The sequence below is a fragment of the Pinus tabuliformis genome, chromosome 2_1 (assembly GCF_031772625.1).
Source record: "Pinus tabuliformis cultivar Carrire ecotype Pingquan chromosome 2_1, CPIR1, whole genome shotgun sequence".
Classification (NCBI taxonomy): Eukaryota; Viridiplantae; Streptophyta; class Pinopsida; order Pinales; family Pinaceae; genus Pinus; species Pinus tabuliformis.
In genome coordinates this window covers 308054143-308081443 of record NC_142299.1, presented here as the reverse complement: position 1 = coordinate 308081443, position 27301 = coordinate 308054143, and the positions used below count along the sequence as shown (strand labels likewise).

The window sequence follows — 27301 nt, the reverse complement described above, 5'->3', positions numbered from 1 at the left end:
GTACCAAGCCCTTGGAGCTTGTTTGAGACCATAGAGAGCCTTTTTCAATCTGCATACAAGATTTGGATCATTTCCAAGAATGAACCCATCTGGCTGTTCAATGTACACTTCTTCTTCCAAGTCTCCATTCAGAAAGGCTGATTTCACGTCCATTTGAAATACTTTGAAGTTTTGAAAACTTGAGAGAGCAAGGAACATTCGGATGGCCTCAAGTCTTGCAACAGGAGCAAAGGTTTCTTCAAAGTCTATTCCTTCTTGCTGCGCATACCCTTTACAAACAAGTCTGGCTTTGTTTCTAATTACTTCTCCATTTTCATTCAATTTGTTTTTGAAGACCCATTTTGTTCCGATAACATTCTTATCCTTTGGTCTAGGAACCAGCTCCCAAGTGTTGTTCTTTTCGATTTGCTCAAGTTCTTCATCCATTGCTTTCACCCAACATTCATCTTTGCATGCCTCTTTCACATTTTGTGGTTCAGTAGAGGAGAGTAATGCCAAATAGCTTGAAGCTTCTGCAACTGTTCTTCTTGTTTGTACACCTGCTTCTTTCTGCCCATAATCTGAGATTCTGGATGATTCTTCTGAACATATCTGGATGGAGTCTTTTCTTCTATTCTTGTTTGCTCCTCTGGTTCTTCTTGAGTTTCTTCTTGAGGTTCTTCTTCTTCATCATTCTGTCATTGGGGGTAGCCTTCATCTTCTTCGATGTCTTCATGATGTACTTGCCTAGGAATGTATCCCTTCTCATCAACCACTACATCAATGCTGTCAACAATTCTGCCAAGTCTTTTATTGTAGCATTTGTATGCTTTGCTATGTGGAGAGTAACCAAGAAGAATGCCTTCATCTGCTCTAGGTTCAAGTTTGCCAAGCTGCTCATCAGTATTCTTGATATAGCATTTGCTCCCAAAGATTTTGAAGTGCTTTACCGAAGGATTCCTACCACTCCAGAGCTCATGAGGAGTTTGAGTGCTGTTCACCCGGACATTTGTTTTGTTGAGAATAACAACCGCAGCATGTGCAGCTTCACCCCAGAAAGTTGCGGGAGTTCCTGACTCATCAAGCATAGCACGAGCCATTTGTTGGACTGTTCTGTTCATTCTTTCCACAACTCCATTTTGCTGAGGAGTTCTTGCTGTAGAGAATTCTCTTCTTATCCCATGTTCTTCACAGAAATCGAAAAATTCATTTGAAGTAAATTCCCCACCTCTGTCGGATCTGAGGCACTTAATTTTGTGACCTGATTCATTTTCAACCAAGGCTTTGAAGGATTTGAATTTTTCGAATGCTTCATCTTTGTGCTTCATAAGTCCTAACCAGACAAACCTGGAGAAATCGTCAATGAATAATATCAAGTATTCTTCTCCTCGAGGTGTTCTTTTCCTGAAAGGACCGCATGTATCTGTATGTACTAGCTCAAGAGGCATGCTAGCTGATCCTTCTTTCTCTGGAAAGTTAGTTCTGGTTTGTTTTCCAAACTGACATGATTTGCATATGGTGTTGTCAGGAATTTTGATATCTGGAAGATCGCGAACTGCCTGATATTTGCATGCTTTCCTTATTTGTGAAAAGCTTAGATGTCCCAACCTCCGATGCCATAACCAGTGCTCATCATCCTTGCTCAGATAGCATTGTTGTTGTCCTTCTTCAAATATGTACAGATTATTTGGAGTTCTTTTGCCTTTGATCACTGTTTTACCTGTATCAAGATCACGAACAAGACATCCATTTGATCTGAATATAACCTCGGTTCTTTGATCACACATCTGGCTGACACTTAGAAGATTATGCTTCAATCCATCAACATACAAAACATTTCCAGCCTTGACCTTTTCTTTTAACTGAGCAATGCCTTTTCCTTTTATAGTTGCAGGAGTATCATTTCCAAAAGATACTTTCTTTCCTTTTTCTAGAGCAGAATATGACTCAAGTTTTTCTTTATCACCTGTCATATGCTTCGAACATCCACTGTCAATGTACCATAGATTTTCCTGTCCCTCTGCATAAAATGCTATCCCACATCTTTCTGTTTGTGGTTCCTTTATTCTCCATGTTTTGGTGCTTGAGGCTTGTTCCTTTTTCTGCTGAAACCTGCTCCTGCATTCAGAGTCTTCATGACCAAAGTTATTGCAAATAGAACATTCAACTTCATTTTCAAGAACCGAAAAGTTGTTATAGGTCCTTTTTGTAATCCCGGTCATACTTCTTTGTTTTTGAGCTTCCCTAGTCATGATCGTTTTATATGCAACACATTGAGTGCTTTGTGACCAAAGTTATGCCAAGAAAAGCATTGTCCATTGAAGAAACTTCTGCGGTTATCGAATCTACCAGCCAATTGATTGTAATTTCTATTGTCATCTATTCTTGAACCAAATTGAGAAGATTTTACCTGTGGCTGGTTGTAGCTTTTGTTCGCCCTTAAGATGGATTGCCCCTGATAGTTTCTGTTTGTATTTCGTCCCTCCTTTACCTGATGATCTTCATTTTTCTTTTGCTCATTTCTTCTTGCTGCATCAAGATAACTTTTTGAGGTGGATGCTTGAGAAGTTTCTCCATTATAGCCCAGACCTGTCTTGTTTAGTGGAGACCGCTGCACATTGATAATCTCATCCAAAGTTTCAGATCCTTTGACAAACTTGAGATTAATAGCTTTTGTTTTCTCAATCTCTTTTCTAAGACCAACAATTTCACCTTCTAATTTTTCAAGATGTTTTTCCTTTTCATCAATTTGAAATTGTAGAGTATCAATGATCATGTTCTTTTCTTCTATACATCTCTTGAGTCTAGTAATTTCATCATAAAGGTTATCCACATCTATAGCATCCATATAATCATCATCTTCAAATGCCATTAACAACTTATATTCATTACCTTGTTCATCTTCATCACTGTTTGATAGACCATCACTATCTTCATGAGTGTAGTAGCTTTTCTTATTTGCGTTCTGTTTCTTGTTCCATCTAGCAGGTTCCTTTCCTTTATCCTTATAAGGACATTTTGCAGCATAATGACCTACTCTTCCACAAGCAAAGCATTTAAAAGGTAACTTACCTCTGAACCTTCCAGAACCCCTTTGAAGATTTCTGACAAAATTTGATTCTTCTTCCTCTTCTTCTGGGACGTGGCTTGCTTCATAATAATCTCCTTTGCCGATGCCTTGAAAGCAGCTTCTCTTCTGTCTGATGGACCTCCCTTTCTCATTTCATAAGCAGTTAGAATTCCATGTAGCTGAGACATAGTAAGAATTCGTAGATTTTCCTTTTCTTCTATTGCAGATACTTTAGATTCAAACTTGGGGGACAATGATCTTAGAACCTTTTCAACCACAATAGCCTCTTTTATTTCTTCACCCAAATTTTTCATACAATTAACAACCTCATCTACCCGAAGAAAATAGTTAGCCACACTTTCATCATTATACATTTTGAGAGTCTCATACTGAATTCTGAGAGTTTGAAGTTTAGCACGTTTTACCTGTTCATCTCCTTCATAGCTCGTGACAATTTTGTCCCATATCTCTTTTGCAGATTTATAGTGCATTACCTTCATGAATTATGATTGAGATATACATCCTAATAGAGTACTGACTGCTTTCGCATTTGTTTCATACTTCTTTTTCTCGGCTGCATCTGTAGGAGTAGCTGAAGGAAAAGCATAGCCTGTCTCTACGATGTCCCAAACTTCTGTACCAAGAGATTGAAGATAGGAAGTAACTCTTACCTTCCAATAATTGAAGTTTGTCCCATCAAAAACCGGTGGCCTGATTGATGCTTCTCTCTCGTAGTTGCTCATGATGAACGATCTACCTTCAAGCGATCAAGCTTCTTTGAAGGACCTGCTCTGATACTAATTGTTGAAAATAATACTGAGAGGGGGGGGGTGAATCAGTATTATCTAATTCTTTTAATAAATCTTCCTTATTTGTTCTTTGAATTATTTTTGCATGTCAGTACCATAAAATAATGAGCATGAACAAAGAAAAACAGATAGTCACACCAAAGAACACAAGATGTAAGGTGGAAACCCAATGTGGGTGAAAACCACCTGCTACAATATGTCTCTATCTTCTTTCAAATTAGAAACTTCTTTTACAATGGTTTTGTACTGGTGCAGTCCTTTACCAGTACGCAGGCTGCAACCTGCAGAGAGCTACAACTCTCTCTCTTTCTCGTTTTCCAGTCTCTCCTGGAAGGGAGCTACAACCCCCTACTTCTTTTCATAAAGCATCAAATGATCATCAAGTACATAAAAGTTACAGTCCACTACAGTTATCAGATCAGCAATGACATGACTAACCCAGAACACCTTATCAACAGAAAAACTCACTCAACAGAACAGATACGCAGTTTTCACTTTTGTGGCCTGCGTCGCTACGCAGTTCACCTTCTGCTTCCCTGCATATACACACAGAGATCCTTCTGCCGCACTGCGTGCCCATGCACTTTTCCTTCAACCGCACTGCGTACTATTACTGCAGGGACGCACCCAGAGACATTATCACGCCGCGTACTGTTACTGCAGGTACGCACCCAGAAATACTATCGCGCCGCGTACTTTTACTATGCGTACGCACCTGAACCTTAGTCGCTCTGCGTACCCACGCAGTTCTCCTTCTTCTGCTCTGCGTACCGACGCAGGTCTTCTGTTTCTGCTCTGCGTCCCCACGCAGATCTCCTATTTCTGCACTACGTACCCACGCAGATCTCCTGCTTCTGCACTGCGTACCCACGCAGCTCTTCTGTTAAACACCTGCGTCCTTCTGATTAGGGCCGAATAGGCAGTCCACCAGAGTGGCACAGTTGCTCAGATCTGATCATGCGCTCGAGAGATCACCCTTCACCGATTCGCCTTCAACTTCCCTTTCATATAGATCAAGCTTTTAAGACCATAACCCAATATTTCAGATCTAAAGATATTCAATTGCAAAGATACTTAGCCAAGTGATCTCCTTTGCTTTATATAGGCAAGCTCCTCCTAAAAGCATGGAACAATACCAGGAGCCGACACCATAATAACCCAATACCGTCAGCTAAATACCAAGAGTAACACATAAGAAAACCCCACATGTGAATTTCTTTGCCTTGAAATGTGTGCACTGGGGGTACGCACCTCCTGAACGGCTGGCCTGCGTATCTGGACGCAGTCCCTGCATGGTGTACCTGCGGGTATGCACCTTTTGAACTGATTTCCTGCGTACTTCTTAATTTTCAACAAATTTAGAGCCTTGCCACGGGAGTTGCCATCAAGTACAACATCTGTAACATATAGCCATACCAGAAACATAATGCCAACAATATCTATGTGCTTCATTGTCTCCATACGTCTATGAGGTAGACTTTGATCCCAACATTGAATTTTTCACAAATCCTTTGCTTTGAAGTATCATTAAGCTGATCAAATGTAACAACTGACTGTGAAAACAAGTTTCAATGAATTTAGTCCACAACAACAAATTAATATTAATGAAAAAACATATACAGATAAATACTAATAAATACTTACAGCTGAAAGAATTTCTTCATTGACAATATTAATAAAAAAGCATATACAAATAAATAATAATAAATACTTACAGCTGAAAGAATTTCTTCATTGACAAATCTTTTATATGCTTGTTGTCATGCACGACATAGCCTTGCATCTAAATCATATTGTATTTTGGCATTTTTCCTTTTAACTGCACTTGTTGATTTGACCACCCATGTAGCATTTGCATCTCTTACTCGACCTATTTGACATGGAGGAATTGGTGGGAGATTGTGGGTGGTAGCCCGTTGATGATTAAGGCCAGATAGCTTAGATCGACTCAAGTTCCCTGCACAGTGACCAATAAGACAAGTGAACACTTGCTTGGTGCCTTTGATAGTTACCTCCCATTCATGTCTATTTTCCTCCATTTTCTTACTTCCTTATAAATGAATATGTAAACAATAGTGTTGTTAAAAACATCATAAAAACACTTTAAAGTAAAAATCAATATTCATATCTATTTTTTTGTGGTTACCATAACTATCAACTTTTATAAAATATAGGCCAAAATATTTAAAACAACTCTTCAAGATTCTTGTTATATCAATTTGCATGATTTGTAAATGTTACAGTTTTAAGTTCTTGTTAGATCAATTTACATGCTTTGTAAATCTGACAGTCTTAAGTGAACACAGGTTGGGATAAGTGGTCTCATTGGGACTACATGGTTCCCAACAAAGCCAACCCCTCATTAATAAACCTTCTTTATAGTCCAATAAATATTTTTTAGAAGAAAATGTTGCCCTCTCTAATTGACTGCTATCCTTGTGTTAAATGGAATTCCCCGCATCCAATATACATAAAAGAAATAACATTACATTTTTTTATATATATGAGAAGAATAGTTGTTAAAAGAACTGACTCTTTAAATCAGGAATTTGAACTCTCATGGCCACACCACATTTTTCTTGTGCAGGGGATTTCAAATTTGTTGAGTACCACACTTTTGTTTTCCTCCTCAATAAGGATAGCTTTAAATCCTAGATGGGAAACTTGTATTTATTAAACTTACTCAATTATTCCCCTTTGTGATGTTAATTTTGGGCAGATCCGTGAAGATATTGGACTGATCCATCAGGTTACAAGCCTTCCTGCTGATCACTCAAAGCTAGTATGTTCAGAGTAGTCCACTTCCAATCCCCATTCAGAAAACCCATCACGAGCACTCCCCCGGGATCAGCTTAGCATGCAGCCTCCAGAAGGGATTGTGTTCGAAGAGTTGAATGTTAAAGGAACAGAATATAACTTAGACAATGCCCACGAGAATTCACACGTCCCCATGCAATTTTCAGGGCTACAGAGCGAGAAAACAGTTACAGAGTTTGGACAGAATGGCAGCGAGGTAATGCAGTTGGACATGTCCCCAAAAGATTGTTCCAATGATATCGGTTCTAAGTTGCAGGTCACAGGTGGAAATAGTTGTATGCAGGTCAAGCATTCAACTAACGCCTGGCCAGACATAAGTCATGGACTTCAATGCTCAGGTAATTGGGACACAATCGTTGATATAGGCAGATCTGTCTCATTTTCTCCTGGTTATTTTCCAATTAGTTGCTTATTTTCCAATTAGTTGGATAATGTAATCTATATTTATATAAGGAGTAGTCTTTGACCGTATATATGGATTTACTATTCTCAAAAACTCTGGGCACTTCGATTGCGAAGAATTCACCTATCAAATTTGTTGTTTCAATAAATCTCTGCCAAATTTTAAACAAATTAGATTGGAAAATAATTTTCCAAAAAATTACACTTAAAACTACTCACTTATGAAATGCCATTTGTTATTTCAAAATTTGCATGGTAATATTTGAAATTCCATCAATATATGATATACAGGAGAAGATAAGAATATATCAACATCTTTCATTTATTCTCCCAAGAAAATTAGATTAAAAGAAAAATTAAATTATGGATGTTCAATAAGAAGACATATCTATTAATTATTGTAATAGATTTTATTTGAAATTTAGAATAGATGGAGTCCATTAATGTGTTCATGGGCAACTTATTGATTTGGTGGTTCGGCTAAATTGATTTGGTCAAAGGTTAGGGTAGTATCATAGTTTGGGTAAATTTGATTCGGTCAAGTTACGGGTGGTCTTCAAGCTCCAAGTTTATGAGAATCCATAGTTTTTCCCATAGGATTCATCTTTAATTTAGCCTATTTAAAGGAGGAAAGACTCCATGTAAATTGCTTCAGGTGATCAATGGTTTTTCCCATGGGATTCATCTCTAATTTAGCCTCTTTAAGGCAGAAAGACTTCAGGTAAATTGGTCCAGGTGACCGTTGGTGGTTTTCAAGCTCCAGGTTTATGAGAATCCATAGTTGTTCCCATGGGATTCATCTCTAATTTAACCTATTTAAAAGAGGAAAGAGTCCAGATAAATTACTTCAGGTGATCAATAATTTTTCCCATGGGATTCATCTCTAATTTAGCCTCTTAAAGACTAAAAGACTTCAGGAAAATTGTAACCATTAGTATCTCAACAACAATGAGTTTAAACACCACTTCACTAATACCAATAAAATCACTAAACACCAAGAGAAATAATAATGTCTAACTTAAAGATCCTAATAGCCACAAAGATAAATTTACCTGAAGCCTTTAAATAGACTATTTAAAAAATGAATACAATGAAAAAACCATAAATTTTCATAAACCAGAAGCTCAAACACTGCGAGGAACAATGAAATGATTCAAAATGTCTCATTTTTTAAGATGATGGATTTATGTAAGATTTATTCACGTGGAAGGCATCTAATCTATCTTGATACAGTTAAATTGCTGCATATAACTTATCCAGATGCAATGAATACATTACAGTGGATTTGCCTACATTATCCAGGTACTCAGCAATACCTTGATCAAGGAAGCGATGATGAAAGTGGTCACTACTCCAAAACAGTTTCAACCATACTGCAACAACAGCGGCCGAGCCAATGGACATAGCAGAAATCTTACAATAGTGAGGAGATATGGTAAAATTATATAGCCTTTCTTTTTTATAAAGCTATTTTAAATATCGAAATTGGCAGACATTTGCTTCACTGATAATGGTGTTATGCTCTTCTGCTAGACGGGCGGGGACCAGACGACAACTATATTTGAATTATTTAAAAAAAAAATTGTATTTAAATATACAAGCTCTCTCTCTTCACATTTTATCAAACAAGGACAGAATCATTTTCTCTACTAACTTGTCCCTTACAAAGACTTGTAAGCTTGTACTATAACCGTCAAATTCACTAATGCTTGGAAGCTCGTAATCATGTAATACAATTCACATATTTGCTCAATAAATATTCTTATAACGAGACACCGGTGTAGTTTGCAAGCATTTTATACGAGATAGTTGCGATTAATAACCGGTAAGGGAACTCCAAATAATTCCATTGATAAGGAATCCAATGGCGGAGAAGGGGAGCACCTACAGCAGGAGCGCCTATAGAGACCTACCAACAAGGAGGCTTAGTTGAATTTGGGTTTGTAACAGTGGGGTTATACCCAAATGAAGATGGGATTATCTATTTGAGGGGAGGGGAAGCTTAACAGAATTGAGGTTGGAGGAGTGATCTGGACGTTGTTTTATCCACTGGGGTTTCTGGTCAAACAGTTTGTGGGACAACAGAAGGTAGTGATCTTTACGAGGGGTTGTACATTTAGATGGAGAGCGGTCGCTGTTGACGATGGTACAGACGCTGATAAGGATGTATTGTTGTGGAGCGAAGGCAAGGAAGGCCTGCTAACAACTAATTTTGTACTTAATTAGCCAGGCGATGGATGACCGATGGTCCTATCGAGGGAGTGAAAAAGGAAAGGGGGAATAATAGGTTGTTATGCAAAGTCACGAGCGAAGCACCATCCTCTCTCTATCTGGATTGCTCTTTTCTCGGACTGGACATTGTTGGGCATTTGGGAGGCACTTTAATGATTTACACGATTATGATATAAATCTCATGGTCTTCAATGTAATTCAAAGCACAATTTGGCGCAAGACAGAGCGTTACCAGTTTCGAAGCGCTGCAGGGGATCACCTTCTGTAACGTCTGTTCGCTGGAGCTCTGCCGTGTTCCTGTTCGATGGTTGCACTCTTTGAATTGCCTGGATTTGAGCAGATAACGATAACATATTGAGGATGGTTGGTGCAGAGTTTATGAGCCTCCACGCTAGGTTGGTAAACGTCATTAACACACCAAAGTGGAGGCCGACAGGAACACGGCATCGCCGGAGCTGGAGGCTGGCAGGAACACGGCATCGCCGGAGCTGGGTTACCCGTATTCGCTGGAAGATAGGAGATGGATGCATGTAACATGCATGATCCACGCTCAGGCCCGAGATGTAAGCGAGCGGTGACGTCAAGGGGCTATCAGGTCAGTGTAAGGACATAGCATTTATAATGCTATAGGGTTGGAAATAGGAACTGCCATAGCGGGGGCTGAATTGATCCGCTCAAAAATCGAAAAAATGTGTAACTTTTCCCTATTTCAATGCAGTTTATGACAGAGGGGACTTGTGCCTGTCAACGTACCTTAACTATGTGACAATTTTGCAGTCTAACTTAATTATGAGACAATTTTGAAATTTGAAATAAAGTAAAAAATCACTGAATTTTTTTTACTTGGTTCTCCTCTTTATTGGTTTTGCTGGTTCGATGGATCTTGTGATACTACCTGAGGTAGGATGTCAATTTGTTGGGAAGATACCAATTTGTTGACAATTTTGTAATCTGAAATTTAGAAAAAAAATCACAGATTTTTTTTACTTGGCTTTTTTCTTTATTCGCTCCGCTAGCTCCATGGATCTTGTGATCTTTCAAGACACAAAATAATCAAATATTTCACACACACAATAACACGAGTTGCAGCACTTCAATTGATCACACAAAACTTATCATCACAGTGAACCTGGTGAAAGGTATTTAAACTTTTTCTGACTAGCAACTCACCCAAAATAACTTAACATGCAACCACACACTAAATTCGACTTGACTTAATAATAAACTTAACTCGACTTAACTCAATTAACTCACTGTGTAATTTTAGATAACTCTACTTGACTCAATTAACTCACTATATAATTTTAGATAACTCTCCATAAAAAAATAATTTATTATCTTTAACAAAATCTATATATCCATAGTTAAATACTAATATACAATATATATTTTTTCAGAAGTCTTGCACTCTATAATAAAACCAACCGAATTTGCGAGATAATTTCCATGGCATATGGCAATCACCTATGCACACATTTTATTCTTTTCAAGCCAATCTTTTTTTAAGAAAGAGCCCAGTTTTAGGGTGGCCTAACTTTTAACAACGCCTGAGTTACCCTGTAGGTGCCATCCTGTTAGTCTCCTGTTGCAGGTTAGTAATACCAGTATGATTTTCTAGCACTATTTCAAGATGCAATTTTTTTTAAGAAGCAAATTTTTTTAAAACAATAATAAGATTTTTTATTATTTAAAATATATTTTTATTTATATATTTATAAAATAAATAAATTTAATAACTTAAATTTTAATTTTTAAAAATTTCTATTAAATAAAATTGACAAATAAATATTTATTAAAAACTATTTCACCTATCCATTAATATATGAACTAACGAACGAATAAGTATAATTCTGCGCAGCGTGAAAGTACAAATTTATTTGTTCATATTTGATGGCTTTTTTTTATAAGGGAGTTGTTTTTAATATAATTTTTTGGAAGCTTTTACAGTGGGGTTTTCAGTTTAATTTCTCTAAAATTATTGAAATCACAAATTTGATGGTTAATCCTGTCAGAGTGTTGAATCCATATATACAATCCAGAAACTAGTTTAAATAACAGAAATCAAGATTTCACCTCAAATTTTTCCATCAAATTCACACAAGAAAATCCAAAAAATCACACTAAAAACAACTTCTTTTTCAGCCACACCTCTCTGACCCCACAGGATGCCAATCCTGTCAGCTCACAGTGAGACTTCGCCGCAACCCAACGAACATCCTTGTGAAAATGTATGCTCACCTCACGAGAAAATGCGTGCGGTGATTGACTTGTCTTCAAGAGGTAGGTCACTGAATATTTGGCACGTCACGTTTTGGATGTTTGTATGAAGTTCGTGGTCTATAACTCCATGGAATCGCTTTGATGACAGTTTTTTCGCTGGTTATTTTTTTTTAATTAGAAAATTGGAGTGTTTGAATTATTTTTTAATGGTGGAAATAGATTCAGGATCGTCAAGATTTCTGGGGTTTCAAAACTCTAAAATTTGACAACTATAACTTAGATTTTAAAAAATTCCTGCTAAATTTTATCATAATCTTACCTGAATTTCCATTATTTTCCAAACTAATTTGTAAGTTTCTTAAACTATACTTACTGGTACTAAACTAAATTGGTTACCCTTAATTTTTTTTATCAAAATTTTTAAAAACTAAATAAATATTAATAACAATATATTTAAAAATAATAATACATAATAACTACACAATTAAAAAAAAAATATTAAATTAAAAATAATAATAATTAATATTTAAAACCCGGATGCGGGTGGTTTTAGTGCTCATTAATGGTGACAATTAAGAGTGACGGCGCTCGGCCCTGCCAGCTGCTGGCCAACGCTATTCTCCAAGCCCATACTTGGCTCATGCTAGCTCACACAAGGCACGAGCAAGTCTGCCTGCAGATTGAATTTAATGTTCACATTGGCCGAGACAAGGCAGCTATTGGTTTAATCATGGAGCATTCGGCCTTCAAACTCATTGTTTGCTCCCTGTTCTCTAATCTTTGCCCGTCCAATGCAGGAATCCTTTGCAGCAGAACGGTTTTAAGCAATCGCTGCTCGCTCCTGTTGGCTTTTGATTTTGGTATTGGATTGTCTTTCTACCATTTTCAGCCTTGCTCTCTGAGCCCTTCTCAGGATCTTTCTGTGCAGTCTCGGCTCCCCCCTAAAGTCTCCAGTGCTTCTGAGCTTTCCCCTCGCCGCTCAGCCATGGTGCGTCATCGCATGAGAAGCCACCATGGAGGGTGCCGTGGTGGTCGTGTGTGGCCTCAGACAGCTCAATCAGTTGATCAGCCTATGCCCCCTGCCTCTCCGCCTTCATCCCAAGAGAATTCTCCTCCTCCCAGCCCTTCTCGCAGACCTTTCCCACACAATGCCTTCCAAACTACTCATTTCAAATTTCAGAGTAGCTTGAACAGACCCATCATTACGGCTAATATCACCATCATTTTCTCAGAGGAAGAAGCTCAAATTCAAGCTCCTGCGCGTACTGTGGCAGAGCATCCTCAGGGCGTTCACAGAACTGTGGGCTGCCTTGCCTCTGTGCAGAATCCGGCAGAAGAAGGTATGGCGGAAAGGCGTGGCGATCATCATGGGGAGGGTGACAATCCAGGCAAAGCTCGGCCACCAGGTGGCAGCTCACATGATGCCACAATCTCGATGACCATTGCGGGCAGCTCTAGCGGCACCCGTCCAGCGGAGGACCCTCCAGGGGGCAACGGGGCTGGTGTCGTGGTTCGTGATGGAGAAATCTAGTATGGAAATACATGCCCTATCATTGAAGAGCCACTGGACCCCATGTGATGCCACCTGGACTCCTTCGTGTCTTCCCAGAGTTTTCTTATCAGCTCACTGGTCAGGTTCGGACGTTTATGGTTTTGTTATTCTGGTTCTGTTTCTGCGGCTCGGTTGTCTGGTTCTTTGTCTATGTGGCTCGGAAGTATGTGGCTTTATGGCTGCCATGTACAACTTCTCGGTCTTTAGGTGTTTGTCTCCACTGTTTCAAAGAGGGCTATCCCAAGTCGCCATTATGACTTTCTTGCAGTATTCAGGCTCCTATGTATAGACTTTTTCCTCACTGTAACTGGTTTTCCCAATTTTGGGACGGTTTTGATGCCCTGAAAGTAGTCAAATACTCTCGACTAAGGCTTCTGCCTCTTTGTAACTTTATTCTTTTTTCCTTTTAATAGAATTAGTCTTTACCAAAAAAAATATTTAAAAATAATAATATATATTAATTATAATATTAATATTTATAATATATATTGATTATATTTAAACAATACATATGGATCATATTTAAACCGATGTTTTTTCTTTTTAGAGATTACAAGTTCACACTCAAGGTTACAATAGGTAAATTTCCATAAGTTTTATCCATTAAAAAAGTTTTTTATCCTACAAAGAAACCAATCTTATAGGCCAATTTGATGTGAGAGAAGTTTACTCATAAACAACTTTTTCCTTTTTAACGAAAAAGGATATATTTACCATCATAATATTTAACAAAATTAACACTAATAATTATAAACAAATACCTTTAATATTTAAAGATTCATTGCCATGAAATATATTTACAAAGCCTACGTTAATGAAAATCATAAAGAGAGTTGTATATTATAACTCAAATGGAAACCAGTCCACTGTTCAGTAACTAATGCTTAAAAAAACATTTAATAATACATTTAATAATAGTGTTAAAATTTAAAATGATAAAAAATAATTAAATTAAGTAAAGTTTTTGGTATAAATTATATAAGAAAAAAAATTTGGCGGAAGCCTTTCAAACCAAGAAGTGTGGTTTATCATAGGACCAAATCAAGAGCTAGATCATGACAAAGGATTAAATAGAGAGCAATGTAGAGACCAAAATTAAATAATGACTATATTTGAACAATAATATTTAAACTATAATATTAATTTATTATTATATTAAAAACAAATATTATTAAGTAATGATTATATTTGAGCAATAAGAATTAAATGATGATATTAATTTATTAATATATTAAAAACAAATATTATTAAGTTTTTGAAAAATAATATTTAAATTATAATATTAGTTTATTAATTTATTATTATAATATACAAAAATTAATTAAATTATTATTATTATTATTATTTATATATAAAAAAAATGATATATAAGTTAAACATATCTACATTTCAAAAAACATGTAAAATAATTCTTAATCATGAAGATTCATCCACTTTACCATGGAAATTTTTAATTTGTAAATCATGACTTATTGACACTTGTTTATATCATTTTTCTTTTAATTAATTAAAAACAAAAAAAAACAAAACTACTCTCAAATCTTAATCTTTCATCCACAAATATTATATAATATTCCACAAAACTTAAATCTCAACCATTTACATAATAATTGTTCATAATAACATTAAAATTCTATAAAACCTATTCCAAAATAAAAACACATTATTGTTATTTATAAGAGACTATAATTTAGTATTCAAAAATATCATCATTCCAAAATAAACACATATCATTTTTTTTATTAAAGAGGAATCGACAACAGGAGCAGCCTTGCAACTCGCGTTACACGGGTCGATTCTAACCGCTACCACTATAACTCCTGGCAACAGAAGTAGCCTTGCAACTCGCATTACACAGGGACGATTCTGACCGCTACCACTATAACTCCTGGAGAACTACGCTCGCGGGTCGATTCTGACCGCTACCGACCACTACCACTATAACTCTTGGCAACAAGAGCAGCGTTGCAACTCGCGTTACACGGGGTTGATTTTGACCGCTACCACTATAACTCCTCAGAAACTGCGCCCGCCCTTCCAACTCGCATTACATGGGGTCGATTCTGACCGCTACCACTATAACTCCTGGGAAACTGTGCATTCCCCTCTCCATAGATTTCGGGCTAGTCCAGGGGATTTGAACTCGTGACCTTCAGTGCAGAGCCCGCCTTTCTAACAAACTTCATTGCATTGTGATTATCAACTCGCCTACCCCCGTGGGGCTAAATAAACACATATCGTTGCTATTTATAATATAATATAATTAATCAAAACTAGCATTTGCACCAGATGTTGCAAAGGAAATGCCGTAAGGCATAAAGTGCGGAAATCCATTATCCATATAGTGTATGCATTAGGTAAATGACCTAAATATCAACATGTCTATTCACTTTTCTAAATGTTGTAAATGACCAGAATTATAGAAATATTCCTAAATGTGTACCAATATTTATAGGCACACTCCTTATACCTTAAGATTTTTGGTTGCAGCTTCAGATTTGGAAGTCTTGAGATTTACCAAAGCTTCAATTCTTGCTTCTTCTCGCTGATATATGAAATTTACAGACAACTTGATTACTCACAGATTTTGTTGTGAAAATTATAGATAACAAATGTTAGCAATCTATCAATTTAGAAAAATCTTTGTCAGAGATAAAGGTCTTATCGTGTTTATCAATACATAGCATTGTAGATTAGAGCTCATTTCAACTTTAAAAACTGGAAATTGAAAAAGAAAAAAAGAGAAAACATAAAGCAAATTTCACAGAATTGTAATATGATCTTTTAAATGCATTAACACTAAGCTAATGATATGTTCTTTAAAAATGTGCCCATGAAAATCGTTCTCTATTAACGCAAGCAAGAGATATTTAATTACCACTATAAATTGCTTTGGCATTTGTTGTGGTGGTCTTTAACACTACATCTAACTGGTAAAGTTTATGTTCAAAAACACTTTTTTACATTCCTGGTCTAAGTAGAAAATTGTTTTTTGTTAACCAAACTACCGAGAGCAATCTGCATGTAGAGGTTGTGTTCACAACAGGCAAACACTTGGTGAAGAAAAGGGACAAAAATATCATAGCTTTGTGGGTGGAAAGCTTTGTCATGTTAAGAAAGGCAGAAGTTGACTCAATTCAATATTTTAATCTCAAGCATGTCACATCCAAGGAGAGTGTCTTTGATCAAGTCCGTACAGAAGGGAAGCCTCTGTGTCAAAAGACTGTAATTGCAGGAATTTCAACTGATAGAAAAGCCTAGTAACTGAAACAATTGGTTCAACATTTAGTCATTCTATGTTTCTTCAATAACATAAACACTGGAGCATGGCAGATGACTCACAATGCTCACACCTTTTTAGAACATTGATTGAAGGGGATTTGGCTTACTTATTTGTTTTATATTTCATTGTATATTTAGCAAATTAAAACATAAATTATGGACTAAACAAGAACATGCCCGGGGATAGAAAATTCTTAGAAAATGGTTGTCGGCATTCTAATCCAAAGAATTGGAAAGAATCCCCAAACTTGTCAACTTTAAATGTTGCAAGCATGCCAAATTCATTATCTGTCTTCAGTGCTTCAGAAATGTCTCAAATATCAGCTCTAGATCTTCTTCTTGTGCCTACGTGCCTACTCTTGCAACTTTCAAAGGGGTCATGCCTTTCCAGCTGCTCACAAAAATGATTTGTGAATCTTATTTTTCTTAATGTTAGATATTAATTTACCAAATCCTCAACAAATGAATAGAAAGAATTTAATGATAAAATGGAAATTTCAAAAAACATCACAAATAAAGATATAATGCATTGAACTTACAAGCCACCAAAAAACTGGAACAAAATATCGATGGACATTATCACAACCAAATGCACACCAAGTGTAAGAAATATTATTTTCAGTGTCAACAATCTAGCACATTCAAAACTAATATTACATGCAACTTCCATTTATGCCAAGTCTCCTTTCCTTGCACAGCATAACATCTCAATCTAGTTGCAAGTTAAACATGAAAAAAAATGTGTAATTAAAAATTGAAAAACAGTTGGTTTTGAATACATAATGAATACAAAAACTGTAATATAGATTTCAGTTTTGACTTATGAGTTACCATTTCAAGTTTGTACAATACCCGATATTTCCAGCATCTCCCCATTCAACTCTCTTCATCTGCAATCTTCACTATCTGAGTTCCAAGTTCTAGAATAATTGCAAATTTTCTTTGAAATTGCTTCCTTCTAAAGCTCAGATAGAAACATTACAATGCCTGGGAATCAGACACAAGAAGCAGCCCACTTGAACAATTAAAGTGGCCCTTGAGGGGTAAACAACTGAACACAAGGACTTTCATTTGGTTAAGCTGTCGTGATAGCGCGTACTTTTCTATCAAAATCACCCAGGGATTTGCACATGGCTCCAATTGCTTATTCATGGCTCAAGAAATTTAACCTTAGTGGTTGCCTTAACATACAACCATCTTTGCCCACGGGGCTTTGGATTGACGGTGAATGGGTGCATTGTTAAGGCACTCCTTGCGATAGGTCACGGGTTCAAATCCCCCGTGGGTACTTAGGTTAGTCTAATAGATAAAAAAAATAACATACAACCATCTTCACTGTTGAACTTTAACCCCACTTGCAAAAGCTTAAAATTAGAAGCTCAGACAAAGATGGATATTGCAATTTCAAGCAAAAACATGAAATGGCTATTCATACATCACTGCATAAATTAAAGCGTTGATTCCTTACCAGTGCTTCTTGAACAATAACTAAATAATAGAGGCCAATATAAAAGGAATCGAACTCAATCCGCAAGCAAGGTTCCACAGTTCAATCAGCCATTTAATACTAACACTCTAATGCCTTCTTATCAGTTCAATGGATTGGTATAAGCACCGACTGGAAATCTGATCAAACTCAGCCATGTAGCAAATGAGTAGACAAAATCAGTTTTGAGATTTCCCAAAATCCTCCATTCAAACTCGCATCTTTGGTGGCTTTCTGGTACCAATCATCTTGTTATAGAAACCCTCAGCTCCAAGAAATCAGCAACGAATCTATTGGGTTTCGTTTGTGAATATACAGATGCATCATCAATAGATAAGAATAAAAATCACAATCTAAATATGAAGCCCCATATGACCATTTTATTCAGGGACAGTTCCATCACTGCCATCAAAAACCTGGCCACACAATTAGCTTGCTTTTCTATTGTTACACTCGTCAAGTTGTGTACCACAACCATAAAAGGAAAGGTCTTTATAATATTCCACTACAAGAAAACTAACTTGACCGATTCTAGATCAATTTGAAATGGCCAAGATCTCTGCAGATATTTGGACTGGCAACCAACCTAGCTTGAAAACAGGTTGCACAAAGCCGTAAAAAATAAGTCATCATAAGTAGAGTTATTACATGCACAAGGTGCTTAAAACCCTCCGCCTCACATCCCTTTACAAGGAGGATGCACAAATTGCAATATTATTTTATTGTGAATTACACCAGGGAATTCCTAGTATGATGAACTTGATTGCTACATCTTACCAGCACATATTCTACAACAGAGACACTGAACTTGCTTGCTACAACCTTACCAGCACATAATCTGCAACTGACACACCGAGATCTTGAAGAATTCCCCCAGAGCTCTTAACAGTGAAGTGCTTTGAAAGTTTGAAGTTTGAACATTAGCCACCATATCATGTGATTCTTGATTATTATTTGCATGGTTAGAACTGTCAAATAATATTCCTTTGAGGTCCCTATTGCATTAGAAGGAAGTCCAACTAAAGCATGCCGCTGAATATCTAAAGTCATACAGGCAGATATAATGTACAAGCATCATAGAGCAACTCAATATAAATACAATGAGCAAAGGAATCCCCTCTTCTGGAGAACCACAACATCTCTTCCATGACTAAGCAGAGATGAAATATGTAAAACTAAAAACCATAACCATCCCTGTTAAACTGATTTTGACAATGCTTCAGAGGAAGCTACAGTTTGCTCATGATGATCAGAATGAAATCTGGAGCTACCATGTTCACATTTCCCCAAAACCTGCACAATTGACGTGAAATCTTTCATAACCCACAGATGCCTTGCAACAGCCTCTAAGCTCATCCTTTTCTTCAGATCTGTGAAATCCAATAGTGGCAGCTTGATTATTATCGTGAATTTCAAAATTTGCAGCAATGCAACTCTTAAAATTAAAATCTGCTATGTAAAACATTCAATTGAGAAAAGTCACTTACCCTTGCAAAGAAGACCTTCGAGTAAGTTTGCAAGTGTTGGATTCATATCCTCTGGTGGATCATGAACAATCTAAGCCACCATCAGTAACAACAAAATAAGTATTTCCCTCCATCTGGCCTGTTTGAAAAGTAAAAAACAACAGAGATTTTATTTTTCCAACAATATTAAGCTATTTTATTTTTCCAACAATAGAGAGAATGATTGGTATTCTCCTTCAAATTGTTTTAGTGAAAACAAGGTATGCAATATGTAAATATTTCAAAATTTGGTAACAAAAAAATGGCAGAATCAAAGCTTGAATAAAACCTTTTATGATTTATCCAATGAAATGAAGGAAAAAAAAGTACAAGATATTGAAAATAATAGTAATAGATTCTGAATTAGTTCTAATACATTCAATAATCCTGACAAAAGCTTGAAAAAACTTCAATGAGAAGTGCTCTTTATATGTTTCTCCCAATACAAAATTATCATTCCCTGTTCAACAAAGGTAATGAAACGATCCCTAAGCCTGTGAATGCATTGGACCGCTGATAAGTACAATTCTTAACTTTAGAGAAGTATGAGTGAAAATTGTGACATGAGTGAGAAAGGATTTTTCTCTTCTGGAATTGGAAACAATAAATCTTACCCAATATACTATATCTTCTTCAAGTTCTTGAAGTTTTATGGGTTGTTAGTTGTCAAGTCTCTATATGGCACAAGGTTACCACAGTGTCCTCTGTGTAACCAAGAATTCCTTTCAATTTTCCCTCAGATTCCTCCCTATAAAATGAAATGTACCATATATAGTTAAAATGAAATACACAACCTCGAAACTTATTCCTAACAAATATTGTATATATCCTCTTCCCTTCCTCTTATTATGGGGTAACTAAGACTACTTACTTAATGGCCGCCTTGATCTTATCATAAGTGGCCGACTTCTCAAGTCTAACAGTCAAATCAACAACTGAAACATCTGGTGTGGGTACTCGGAAGGCCATTCCAGTCAACTTTCCATTGAGAGCTGGTAGAACCTTGCCAACAGCCTTCAAAAATACAATCACAATTAGTAGCTATGAGAACATAAAAGGTGATGCTGGTGGGGATTCATAATAAGAAAATTAGAAGAAAAATATGCAGAACCCAGCTAGATTACAGAGAATTAACCAATTGCAAGTACACAGATAATGTTTCTCCAAAGAAATCCAATAAAAAAATAAAACCTAATCACCCGAAGCATGGGACAATATGATAAAATGCGAAAATTAGGTAAGAAATAAAAAATATTAAATTCAAATGGGATCCAATGTCAAGAAACTATGTTGTTGTGCCTACTATAAAGAAGTGGTACTTCCCATTTGCTCTCCTAACAGTCACCTAACTATCAAGGGTAACCATAAGGATGAACAAACACCAGTGGAAAATAGAAACAGACAAGCTTAACAAAGTGGGCTTTACAAAGAGATAATTTGGATGTAAAGATAGGAAAATCGTGAGCCCTAGGTTTCGAACAACAGTGCAGTTTCATGATTGTGTGAAAGTAATGGTAACAAGTTGTATTTTGTCACTTGACATGGTAAGGTGGTAGTCTCACTGTTTGTTGCTCAGGTAAGACACTGGTCATACTAAGTTTTGTTTAGCTAAGGTCCTGATCATAACTTCCCATGAAGAGAAGACATTTTAGACATTTCAGGTTTCTCAGGGCTATCTTGAAGCAGGTGAGGTAATTTTTATACATGAAAAGAATGACCAAAAGAATTGTCTGAGACAAGGATAATTTTAGGGGCGAATGTTCGCCCTTTGGTGAAATTAAGGGGTTTTAAATTTTTAGTGGGCGAATATTTTGTATCATAGTACATTTTTACAAATCACCTCAAATAGCCCACCTTATTTTAAGGGAGAGGGTAAAAAAGGTAAATTTAGCCCTTGAAATTAGGACTTACAACCTTCCATTCGCCTATTTTCAAGAATAGGTTTTATTTAAGTGAATTCATTCGCCCATTTTCAAGAATAAGTTTTATTTAAGTGAATCCTATGGGCCAAATACCATATTTATAAAAGAGGTATGGTAAATTAATAAAAATATAAATAAATGAGAGGTATGGTAAATAAATAAAACATTTTTTATATTTACTCCATAAGTCACCTTATATTTTTTTTTTCTAGTTAAGACTAACCTAAGTACCCATGGGGGATTTGAACCAGTGACCTATCACAAGGAGTGCCTTAATAGTGCACCCATTCACCGTCAATCCAAAACCCCGTGGGCCACCTTATATACATGTAAGGGTGTAAACAAATAAAAATATAAGTAAAGTGAAGGTATGGTAAATAAATAAAACATCTTTTTATACTTACTCAAAAGGTATAGTAAATAAATAAAAATATAAATAAACTAGACGTATCGTAAATAAATAAAACCTCTTTTTATATTTAGTCCATAACCCTCGTTCTATTTATGAAGGCTCAAGAAAGAGGTTTTATTTAAGTGAATCCTATGGGCCAAATACCATATTTGTAAAAGAGGTATGGTAAATTAATAAAAATATAAATAAATGAGAGGTATGGTAAACAAATAAAACATTTTTTTATATTTACTCCATAAGTCACCTTATATTTACGAACACTCAAAAAATGGGTTATATTTAGGTGAAACCTATGGCCAAAATATTATGGGACAAATACCATGGACTAGATTGTTATTAATACCATGCAAAAAACCATTATTAACCCTAATATTAGAATTAATAAAAATAAAATTGGCACATGGTATTGACCCATGGTATTCACCAAAATGGCACATGGTATTGACCCATGGTATTCACCTGGAATGTAGCCTACTTAAATGGGGGAATTAAACCAACATGTAGCCTATGCTAAGATTCACTAGGACTTTACAAAGTTTTATTATTTAGTGAAAGACTCACCAAGACCTTACAAGATTTTATAATTGAGTAAAATATTCGCCATGCCTGGTGAGAGATTCGCCAAAAAATTATATATACATATTATATTATTGATAAAATCGCCTTCCATTTTTCCTATATACCATGGAGATTCGCCCATTTATTATATTTATAAATTTAGGGGGGGTTCTTAAAATTTTCCCTGGTCTGAGAAGTAAATCAATAAATCTAACCTTATAAAGTGTTTAATGTGAATGATAATCACCAGAATAAAATATTTACTGATGGTTTTAAATATGTTTAATCATCATTGATAATTTGTTGCTTCCTACCTTAGCTACTCCTGTACTACTAGGAATAATGTTAAAACCAGCTCCTCTGTCACCTCGCCAGTCCTTGTTTGATGGTCCATCAACTATCTTCTTTGTTGTTTTTTACATACAGAAACATAAGTCAATGCAGATTGCAAATGCCTTGTATCAATAAAATTCAAGGGCATAATACTAGTTCATAGTAAGTGTACCTGTGATGGAATGGATAGTTGTCATGAGACCTTCAACAATGCCAAACTTGTCATTGACTACCTTCCAGAGAAAACAAAGTGTTTTTGTTCTCTTTCAACATATAGTTCCTCCCCAGCAATATGTAATTTTTCTCATATAAAGACACCTATACAATGAAAACTGTGATAATTTAGTAAAAATATCATTGCAAACCTTAGCCAAGGGAGCCAAGCAGTTAGTAGTACAACTTGCATTTGAAACAATGTTCAAATCAGATTTGTATTGGTGCTCATTAACCCCAACAACAAACATAGGTGCATCCTTGCTTGGAGCTGAGATAACAACTTTTTTAGCACCTGCCTATTAGAAATCAACAAAAAAAAATTATTATATGGAGTTCAAATTGTAATTTCCATTGTTGCACTTTATACCGTTTGAAATTTACAAAATTAGATATGTTAATAGCCTTTAAAATATTTTTGCATGCACCACAAAAAAAATCATAGAATAGATTGTTCTCCAAAGAAACTGAAAACAAACATGTTATTCTTTAATCACCTCATCAATTTCGAATAGTCACAACTATGGAGCAATTTTAAGGTAACCTTTCATGAGGTGACTGCTCAATTTGAAAGAAGTTTCAACTTAGAATAGGGTTGGTTATGTCGATATCAGTCAACAATGTCAATTTTATAAATTGAGAAAGAGCCAAAGCGGACATGCTATTGCCAAATCTCCTTGCTCATGTAGGAAGGGAGCGGTATTACTGATAAATGATATTTGAGGTAACTAAGGAGTTGTCACATGTAGGGAGGGAGTGGTATTACATGTGACAACTCCTTAGTTACCTCAAATATCATTTATCAACTTTTAGGTACATTGTATTTTTAATTAGTAGCATGTCGGATAAACTTTGAAGGAAAAAATCAATTATAATTGAATTGTGGAATGGTAATATTCAAACCTTCAAGTGAGTAGTTGTTTTCTCTTTGTCGGTGAAGACACCTCTGGATTCAACCACATACTCTGCGCCGACCTTGCCCCATGGTATTTCCTCAGGATTTCTACAGTTTTCAAACCAAAATGTGAATAGTTAGACAAATGGGAACAAATAGGCAATGTCAGCACTTACACTCTGTTCATGCCTAAGCTCAAGCAATAATTGACCTAAGAAACTCTCATTGATCTCCATAAACAAGTGTTTTACCTGAAACTGAATACAGCAACAGATTTTTCTCCAAAGAGTAAAGTTTTCGAGTCTTTGACCTTGACTTCATGATACTTCCATTGTCCGTGGACACTGTCATACTTGAACATATAATTCTGAAAAATAACCTTGAGTGGGCAAAATATGGTAGAAGAAAGCTATCAAACGAGTTAATAAAATCTTCCTGTTTCAGTTTGTCCGTAAAACATAAATGTTGTTGGGAATAAATCGAAGAACAAAAAATGCAAAACGAAGAACAATCTTCAGGTAGACGATCCAAAATTCATCAGGAGAATGATGTGCAGATATGCCTAAATTTCAATGAAGAATTCCTCCTAGATAGATAAATAAGGAAGAAGAGAAAAATTGCTCATTTAAAAGGACTTTAGCAAAGAATAATGTATATATTACACAAGCGGACTTTGCCAAAGAATAATGTATTCATTATGCAAATGAACTCAAATATTCTTGAAAGATACCGTATATAATGATCGAGCAGGATTTGAAGAGAGAAAATCAAGCCTTGATAACATTTCTGGCTTAACAGAGTGGGCTTTACAAAGAGATAATTTGGATGTAAAGATAGGAAAATCATGAGCCCTAGGTTTCGAACAACAGTGCACTTTCATGACTGCGTGAAAGTAATGGTAACAAGCTGTATTTTGTCACTTGACATGGTAAGGTGGTAGTCTCACTGTTTGTTGCTCAGGTAAGACCCTGGTCATACTAAGTTTTGTTCAGGTAAGGTCCTGATCATAACTTCCCATGAAGAGAAGACATTTCAGACATTTCAGGTTTCTCAGGGCTATCTTGAAGCAACTGAGGTAATTTTTTTACTTGAGACATGCTATTGCCAAATCTCCTTGCTCATGTAGGGAGGGAGCGGTATTACATGTGACAACTCCTTAGTTACCTCAAATATCATTTATCAACTTTTAGGTACATTGTATTTTTAATTAGTAGCATGTCGGATAAACTTTGAAGGAAAAAATCAATTATAATTGAATTGTGGAATGGTAATATTCAAACCTTCAAGTGAGCAGCTGCTTTCTCTTTATCGGTGAAGACACCTGTAGATTCAACCACATACTCTGCGTCAACCTCACCCCATGGTATTTCCTCAGGATTTCTACAGTTTTCAAACCAAAATGTGAACAGTTAGACAAATGGGAACAAATAGACAATGTCAGCGCAGCAAAATGTGAACAGTTAGACAAATGGGAACAAATAGACAATGTCAGCGCTCACACTCTATTCATGCCTAAGCTCAAGCAGTAACTGACCTACGAAACTCTCATTGATCTCCATAAACAAGTGTTTTACCTCAAACCAAATATAGCAACAGATGTTTCTCCAAAGAGTAAAGTTTTCGAGTCTTTGACCTTGACTTCATGATGCTTCCATTGTCCGTGGACACTATCATACTTGAACATATAATTCTGAAAAATAACAGAGGCACAGAAATTACTGCAGAGATCTTGAGTGGGCAAAATATGGTAGAAGAAAGCTATCAAACGAGTTAATAAAATCTTCCTGTTTCAGTTTGTCCGTAAAACATAAATGTTGTTGGTTATCTTAGAATGAGAAAACCTTGGAAGAGATAAACAGGTTTTATTTACCCTTTTATTAGATTGCGAGTCCCATAACTGTACAACAAAATTATTCAACCCAACGGCAATTTGCGTCCCATCGAGTGCCCAACTAACGCTGGTAACGGGGCCCTCTTCTTCATCTGCAATCAGAAGCTCAGATATAGAGCTATCAGAAGCATGCCACAAGTATATAGTGTTGTTCAGGGCTATGGACAAAACATTGGTGGAACTCCAATCCAATAGATTCAAGTAATAATCATCCAGAACGTCGTGCGCATCCAGGGTTCTATCTGCAGACTGCAATCAACATGGATAAGTTAAATTACTAGGTGAAAAAAAAGGGACAAAGGACAATGGTCCTCAGATAGGCATATCCAGTGTACTAATAACAAAAACCCCAAATACTATGTAGTTTTTGTGGTGTCCGAAGAGTATATCAATGGTTAAAAAAAAAATGTTATCATGGCTTTGTTTGCAAAGGGGTACTTTTCCTGTACTGAAATGATTTCTAACATCATTCTGTTATAAAAAAAAATTAAGAAATTGGAATGGGTGTGGTAGCGATTTCAGCGTTACACATGAAAAAGAAAAAAATCTGTGTAGCACATTCCTCCATATGGGATAATGTTGTAATTGAAAATAGGATCAAGGGCTTTGATTCAATAACGAGTAAACATCAATGGTATTCAAGATTTGATTATGGAATATCTAGTGAAAATGATGGTAAAAAAATATGAAATCCAGGCCTACCTGAGCAATATATCTGCGTGCTCTTCTAGAAATAGGGAAATTAGCTAGCACATTTTCTTGTGAAGCCTGGGAAACAGTCGATGATTTTCCATTGAAAGAAAGAATTCTGTAATTGTTGTCCACAGCACGGGCATTCTTCAATAAAGTGGCTGCCATCTCCTTCTTGTATGCTTTTCTGGAAGAGGAGGGGGAAGGGGAGAGGACATGGGTATCGTCACTGTCCTTTTGCTTCTGCGTGATCATGAATCTAGCTACCTCCAAATCGATGGATCCTCTTGCCGGGATAAATCTGTCGCTCTGTGATGGCAAAAACAATAAAACCAAATCCTGATTCACACTTCCAACTGAACGTACCAAAAAAGGGTATCCACTTAAAAAAAATTCGATGGTTGAGCAGAGAGGCTGATAACCTGTTTCCCCCTAGCCACATTTCACTGTAATAAACCCAATTGAGGGAATGACATGTTTGCAGCATATAAATTATCTGTAAAAACAAGGAGAGAATGCATACGCTGTGTTTATTCATTGAAGCACCCTGTTTCTGCAGAGGACGGAGACATCGCTCCCCTGTGGAAAAATTTCCTCTGATCGTTGCTGGCGGTCTGAGTGGCATCTGTTTCTTTTCATATGTATTTTTGCGCGCTGCTAAGGTCAATGTGGTGTTCTGCTTGCGAGGAAACAGTATCGAGGCTTCGATGTGTTCCGTGGCAAAGGCATCTTGCCGCTGCTATTGAGCAGACTCTCTGGTCCTTGAAAATTCATGAACCATTTCAGTTTCAGTTTCATGAACCGTTTCAGTTTTGGATCAACGATCAAACTTTGTTCAATCGTCTAACACCACAAATCCACGGTTAACAATAGGACACGGCGACGGCTGGGGCAATTCATTTCAAAGAGAAACGCCTTTCATTTCAAAGAGAAACGGCGTAAACATCATTATAGAAAACCTAATTATTTATTTTATATAAATTAAGCCCAAAACAAGGGTGATATTTTTTTTTAAATTTTTCCTTTCTTTTTT

The 27301-nt window shown here is 36.2% G+C and overlaps 1 protein-coding gene across 1 annotated transcript; it reads right to left on the bottom strand.

The window, feature by feature from the left end:
* Nucleotides 1-14960: 14960 nt before the first annotated feature.
* LOC149200052 (uncharacterized) lies at nt 14961-26959 on the bottom strand. Its single transcript, XM_089400824.1, has 12 exons — nt 26792-26959; nt 26281-26577; nt 25558-25827; nt 25262-25377; nt 24968-25067; nt 22993-23091; nt 22752-22797; nt 22561-22658; nt 20226-20368; nt 20048-20102; nt 15552-15626; nt 14961-15104 (listed from the first exon to the last, which is right to left on the bottom strand). Exons 1-12 carry the CDS (start codon nt 26891-26893, stop codon nt 14961-14963), a joined length of 1545 nt encoding a protein of 514 aa, XP_089256950.1. The 5' UTR covers nt 26894-26959.
* Between the last annotated feature and the right edge of the window lie 342 nt (nt 26960-27301).